The sequence below is a fragment of the Drosophila obscura genome, unplaced genomic scaffold (assembly GCF_018151105.1).
Source record: "Drosophila obscura isolate BZ-5 IFL unplaced genomic scaffold, ASM1815110v1 contig_75, whole genome shotgun sequence".
Classification (NCBI taxonomy): Eukaryota; Metazoa; Arthropoda; class Insecta; order Diptera; family Drosophilidae; genus Drosophila; species Drosophila obscura.
In genome coordinates this window covers 843,696-850,143 of record NW_024542867.1, presented here as the reverse complement: position 1 = coordinate 850,143, position 6,448 = coordinate 843,696, and the positions used below count along the sequence as shown (strand labels likewise).

General features: G+C 37.5%; 1 protein-coding gene across 1 annotated transcript; it reads right to left on the bottom strand.

Moving 5' to 3' along the window:
* Positions 1 to 1,622: 1,622 nt before the first annotated feature.
* LOC121405163 (dynein-1-beta heavy chain, flagellar inner arm I1 complex-like) lies at positions 1,623 to 5,446 on the bottom strand. The gene is made up of 4 exons (XM_041595770.1): positions 5,331 to 5,446; positions 4,564 to 5,271; positions 2,642 to 4,485; positions 1,623 to 1,658 (listed from the first exon to the last, which is right to left on the bottom strand). Exons 1-4 carry the CDS (start codon positions 5,386 to 5,388, stop codon positions 1,623 to 1,625), a joined length of 2,646 nt encoding a protein of 881 aa, XP_041451704.1. The 5' UTR covers positions 5,389 to 5,446.
* Between the last annotated feature and the right edge of the window lie 1,002 nt (positions 5,447 to 6,448).

Genomic DNA, 6,448 nt, shown 5'->3' with positions numbered 1-6,448 from the left:
CGGACCAATCAAAATCCCTAATAAGGTTATTAAGCTTCGTAAGCTCGGCTTTACGAAAGCAGCGGACACGTTCAGATAGCCTACCCATTCGATCCAATACAGTAGGGCCAATATCGACTGACACGACTGACACACGAATGTAGGATGGTAGGAGTCTTCAGGTATACTGAGCGGAAGGGCTCGGGTTAACAACGCTATAGTCGGATCCGACACAAAGCACAGATCAAGTAATCGACCCAAGGAATTTTTCACATGGTTGACTTGAGACAGGGATATGTCTCGCAAGCCGTCGATAAAGTCATGTCGTGACATGGGCACAAGGTTATTAGACTCGTTTACCGAAGACCAAACAGTACCTGCTAAATTGAAATCACCAAGATATATATATATATATATAAGATATCCGAGGAAGGTGGAATATACGAGCAAGTAATGAAAATGGAAAAGCCTGGGAGAATCAGTTTTACGCACAGGAGTTCCAGGTCTTGTTGAACCTGGACCATGAAATGTTCCGACGTGAAGTTTGAGTCCACTGCAATAAGGATCCACCTCCACGTCGAGACGAACGGTCATTTCTAAAAATTGTGTACCGACCTGCCAAAACTTCGGAACTAAGGATGTCCGGCTTTAACCAGGTCTCGGTAAACACAATAACGTGGGACGAGAATGCGAGACTCTCAAGGACAAGAGTGCTGAGCTTACTACGCAAGCCTCTAGCATTCTGATAGCTAACTATAAGAGAGGAAGTTAGTTTTTTGGATGGGTGGAAGTAGAGGTGGAAGATGAGGATGGAGATGGAGCACTGGTCTGAATGCTAGGAAAATTAATGGGGGGCCCATTCTTTTTCTTAGCCTTAAACTCCTTAACCACCAAATGTTCTGGCCAAAACTTGGCGGAACAAATGGTTTCAAATTGAGTTGGGGAGACGCTTATATTGAAGGAAAATATCTCCCTGGCGTAAGAAAAGTTAAATTTTTCCACCTTTAAGCCGACGGCTTTTATTTTGCTTTGTATAAAAGCGGTCACATCATTGGATGTGAGGTCAGGGGTTAGCCGCGAGACAAAAACTTGTCGCTTTGGTGGGACTCCTACCAGTGGTTTTGGCACCACAGGCCTAGTACCTGTGATGGCAGTATCCGGTGGTCCTGGAAATCTATTAGCTGGTGGGAGCGAAACTGAGGGAATAGTTAAGGGTTTGGGTGCGGACTCGATGGACACGGACTCTACAGACATTTCTAACTGCATACTCTCCGAAGTGACGCATTCGGCTCCCGAATCTGCATCACCAGCAGCGATCGTTGCCCTTGGAGTAGCAAACGTAATCAACTGCTGCACTAAGGGAGTGGTCGGAGTAAGTTTTTCAGATGCCGGTGGACATGAGGCAGTCGGCACTTGCAAGTCCCGAGGAGTCGACTTCTTGCGCCTCGGAGACTCAGCCAGCAGCTGTAAACTGCTGAACTGAGTGTCCATGGCCAAGAGCCGATCATATTGCTGTTTAAAGCCTACGATCAGCTCTTTGAAGCCATGTCGTTTTCCACAGCACGGCAGTCGACAGAAAATTCCATATTTATGTCTTTTATTTTTTTTTACTTCGGGAAAAAAAAGTTGAAAAAAAATAGCAATCAGACCACTGTGCAGAGCAAATCCTTAGAGCAAAGCTTAAAGCGATATCGGTAAAAGATGAGAGAGGAGAGTGGTTGCAGCAACAGCTTATAAGTGAGAGCGTTACTACACAAAAAGTTACAAGAGCGAGAGCGAAAGACCAGTTATTAAGAGTTAGGTGATAGAGAGAGTGATAGACGGCAATAACTACGACAAAGAGCGGCTAAATGTAATGAGAGGCACAAAATTATTAAATAAGTTGTGTTTTTACACAATTATCAGGCATGCACCCGCGGTAAAAGTATGATTATAATGTAAGTTAGTTAGAGAGTTAAATTATAGATAAAAACGAGAAGGAACGTGTGAGTCGCTTCTAAAGACGCAAACGGAAACGTTTCCTGCTCTGCGTTACACACATCCACTTTTACCACAAATCTAATATACCCCTTAACTCTTTTTTGAGTACGGGTATAAAAACACCGGCTGTTTAAGTTAAACATATGGAAAATGCGGAGCGCAAAACAAAAACACGTCTGGTCACTACGAAGAGAACGAACAATGATTATATTTTAATTTTTTTTTTTTTCATTTTTGCTTGAATTTTGTTTTAGCAGGTTTTTGCATAAGTTTATAAATATAATTTGAAATTGGATTGAAATGAATATGGACAATTAAGCTAATTATTTCCTGGTGACATGGGGACATAATGGGATAGGGTGAAAACGTAAAGGGATTTCCGAAAAATTATCGCATATCGGAAATCATGGAAGGGTGGGTAAAGAATAGTGCGGATCGAATACCATCTCAAGGCCTCGCGCATACCATCTTCGGAGCAATTGACAAAAGTTAGTTTTTTCCATTCCGGTTTGTTTGTATAAAATGTATGCATTTTGTCGTTTTCGGAGTTAAGCTCCTTTAAGAGTCAAGGGATTCTATCTATTAAGTTTATGTACCAGCGTTGGAAAGCGTTGCCTCATATAGTTAATATTCAGTTTATAAAATTGTAAGTGCATCAAAATTGTAACACATATATACTTACATCATCAATGACCGATTGGAACTCCTTAAATACAGCAAACAATAAATCGATAATAGTGTTATAGTAGCCTCGAAGTAAATTTGTAACACGACGGATATAGTTCGTCAATTGATATTCATAAAGTGATATTATAACCGCACCTGCGAAATTAAATTTAAGCATTGGAGTATCGCAGATTTTTTCGCATGTACGGGCAACATGTAGATTTGCTCGCTTATATATATCCATTGTTTCTTGAAGCTTATTAGTATGCTTTGCGCAATCTGCAATGTAGGCATCACTAAGTTCACCACCATATGTTAATTTAAAAATCCCAGGTGCAATCTTGCGATCACACGCTTGAATCAGTGCACGAAAAAGTTTTCTTTCTTGCTCTGAAAGAGCTGATAGTATATGATTGTAGTTAAGGCACACCTGCACTACACTATTATATACAAAACGTAGAGTTTCATGTTTTTCATATATTTTTCGAACAGGTCCAGGTACTCCAAATCCAAGGCGCTCAAAATGTTCTGCTTGTTCACAAATAGTTAATACTGTGCGGTCAATATTACATTCTATTAAACCCTTTTTTTTTTTACTGCGGATAATGAGATTTCGATCCAGTTTTTGGTTCAACATACAACAATTTTTCTGCCATTCATCATATATCTTTTTAATCTCTTTATCAAATTCTTTGCGAAGAATTTCATATTTGAACAGCACAATGGCAGCCTCGGATACATTAGGCAACCATTCTGAAGAATTTAATCGATTTCGTAACCACTTTAATCTTTCTAGATTGATGTGGTACCCAACAGCACGCGAAGCATAGTACGGGACCCAAGACTCGTGTAACTTACTACGATCCATAAGCATTTGCGAAGTACTATCTATTTCAGTTGCAAACATAACCCACACATTTGAGACTTGTCGTAAAAATGTCTTACGAATTGTACTACGATATGAATAAAATAATAAGATGTTCAGCGTCTCTAAGGCCTCTTCAATATTACAAACATGCTGAAAGACATTGGACATTAAACGCTGAACGGTTTCTTCCATACTTTGAACTGTTCGTCGATATTTTATTACTTCTTCGTACCATTCATTTTTATTCACATTTAATATTAACTCTTTCGAATCGGTACTTAATGCTGTCAGTGTGGCCAGAAAGTGAGTCTCAACGCGAGCAGATGTTGTCTCAAATTCACCTCCACTGGTGCCTCCAAATTGTGGCTTAGGTATACTCTCAGTTTCATCTAATCGACCAAACACAATCATTGATTCGCATATGTCAATAACGTCATTAAGCCGCTCCATAAATGCATCTACATGATTAAAAATCATAGCATTGTCCAGATTCCAACCATACTCATTATTGATTTTTCCATGTTCTTTTGACATAAGATCGTACATTCCTTTATAAGTCAAGCAACAATCAATGCACATGTTGCACATTTTTATTCCGAATCTTGAACTACCAGAAAGTATTTTATCAACATTAGTTATTTCCGTACAGAAGCGTATTATTTGGTTGCTTAAGTCTCGGAACAGCCCAGTTATCAAGTCACGCCGATTATAACTTTCTGAATTTAACCAAATGAATCGAATTAAATGAATTATTCCTGGTATAAGCTGTGAAACAAATACTGGGCTATTAGCTAAATCTATTTCAGCGCAAGGATTCATAAGCAGATGTAAAAATTTTATATTTGACATTCCTTCATCCATTTCATGCTTCGATTCATATATTAGTTCATCAATCTGCTTTATATATACCGAATGAGTGTTACGCAGTACTCTTATTATTTGTTGAACATCAGCTTGTTCTAGTTGTGCGTTAAGGCCTTGTAAAACTTCGACTGTTATGTATATCATTTCAACATAAAATAAAACAATAAATTAATTTAATAATTATATTGGAGCACCTCCCAACTTACAACGATATAACCAAAACTCGTACTCATCCTCAACACTAATAAATTCATTAGAAACTGGCAGCGTTTTGTCATTTAGTAGTGTTCGAATTTGAGTAGCCCAGGATACTGCAATAACTTCCAAGTTCTTAACAAACTCTCTTTCATATGATATGCTTTCCCGATCGATTTGTTTTACGACATATGGTACATATAAAACCGTCATGCCAGACATTTTGAAATATGCTCCTGTTAAAAAGGCCAGAAACTTATCTAGGGCTGTGCAAAAACGCTGCTTTACATTATCTCCCCATTCTTTAAAATTACGGAAGACGGGAGCATAAACAAATTCCAATATACTTAAGAGGCAGCCATCTACATCATCATGAATTGTTCCATAGTTAACCAAATCATGAAAGGTATCTATTGAGAAGTTTTGATTTGATGAACGAATAAAGTAGCATAAATCTAGGACCGGGGCAACTGGAAATCCAAGACATCCTGTTAGAATGTTGCAATCATAAAAAATTGTCAGAACAGGTTCTGCTGCGTGTAGTAACCATCTTTTAATTATATCCAGCAATGTTTTATTCCAGTCGCGGTTATCTAATGAATATAAAACCGTCATCCTCTGAACAGATTTAACAAGTTGTTCAAGTTCCATTTCTTTGGTATTTTCCAACTGTAAAATAATCTGAGATGTCTCCAAAAAATCATCTTTTAAGTTGTTACCTAGATATATGTGAAAATACTTGGACGTAATGGACCGTAATCAATAATTCATATCTTACCAAAATCTTTATCGTGGTTTGCGCTTGTTAAAAGACTGTCGGCTTCACTTTCAAGCATTTTAATTAAATATTGCAATCTTTCCAGATTTTAAATTACATAAACAGATTGAAATCGGTTTTAGAGGGAACATTAATGTGAATAATTATTTCCAGGCTTACTATATTTATTTTTTTATATCAGTTTCCTACTGCTTGGTTTTTATAACCGTACTCAAAAAGAGTTAAGGGGTATATTAGATTTGTGGTAAATTGGATGTGTGTAACGCAGAAAACGAAACGTTTCCGACCTCATAAAGTATAGATATTCTTGATCAGCATTTACATTGTGTATGTAGAATCTACATGTTGAATATGCAAACTTAAACAACGCACTGTGTCTTCTCTATTTTCCTTTCTGTTATGCATTATCCAACATAAGTATATATGTATGTATGAGTCGGCGTTCTCTCGTCTCCCTTTATGATTTGTATTCCGTCTGCCTTTGACAGACATCTTTTTGCTCTTCATATTTAGTCACAAATAAATACCACAACGAATGGGTTTTGGGCCCAAAAGTCGGATATCGCGTTATTGAATTTGGCAAAAATGTTGTTGCACTTCAATTAGGAATTGATCTAGCTTTACAAAACAAAAATTTTATAATTTTCAAAATTTTTTTAAGATTTATTATCGTTGTTCAACGTGAAACCATTTTTCTGTTTTTGAAAAAATGAAGAAACCCGTGCTTAAAAGGAAAATGTTAATGCATTTTTCTCAAAAAGTACTCAAGCTAGGCCTGGAGACAGGCCTTTGTCTCCAGCACCACGGAAAATTCCTACCATGAATTTGCTTGTTATTCCGCGATGGTTAGGAACATAGCTAAACAGGGTTGATGAATCAGCTGTGTTTTGTAAACAGTGCCAACTGTAAAATTCTGCTAATATTAAAAAAGAAAAAAAATGCACTCTGATGATGAAGTGATTGTTTTGGTGGCGGCATATATTGTTGCAAAACAAAAAAGAATAATTTTCATCTCTCGTTTTAGTTTTGCGGACAGTTTTTGCCAACATCTTACACCATTCAATTCAGGAATAACTGTAGAACATATATTCCTGAGCTGGGTGTCAGCTGTTCTCTCA

Bases quoted from the DNA above. Each gene is read 5' to 3' on its own strand.
- LOC121405163 (XM_041595770.1), bottom strand. From the start codon at position 5,388: ATGCTTGAAAGTGAAGCCGACAGTCTTTTAACAAGCGCAAACCACGAT. The intron at 5,272-5,330 runs GTAAGATATGAA...ACATATATCTAG, and splicing joins AAACCACGATAAAGATTTTG to GTAACAACTTAAAAGATGAT. The intron at 4,486-4,563 runs GTAAGTTGGGAG...TATACATAACAG, and splicing joins CGAGTTTTGGTTATATCGTT to TCGAAGTTTTACAAGGCCTT.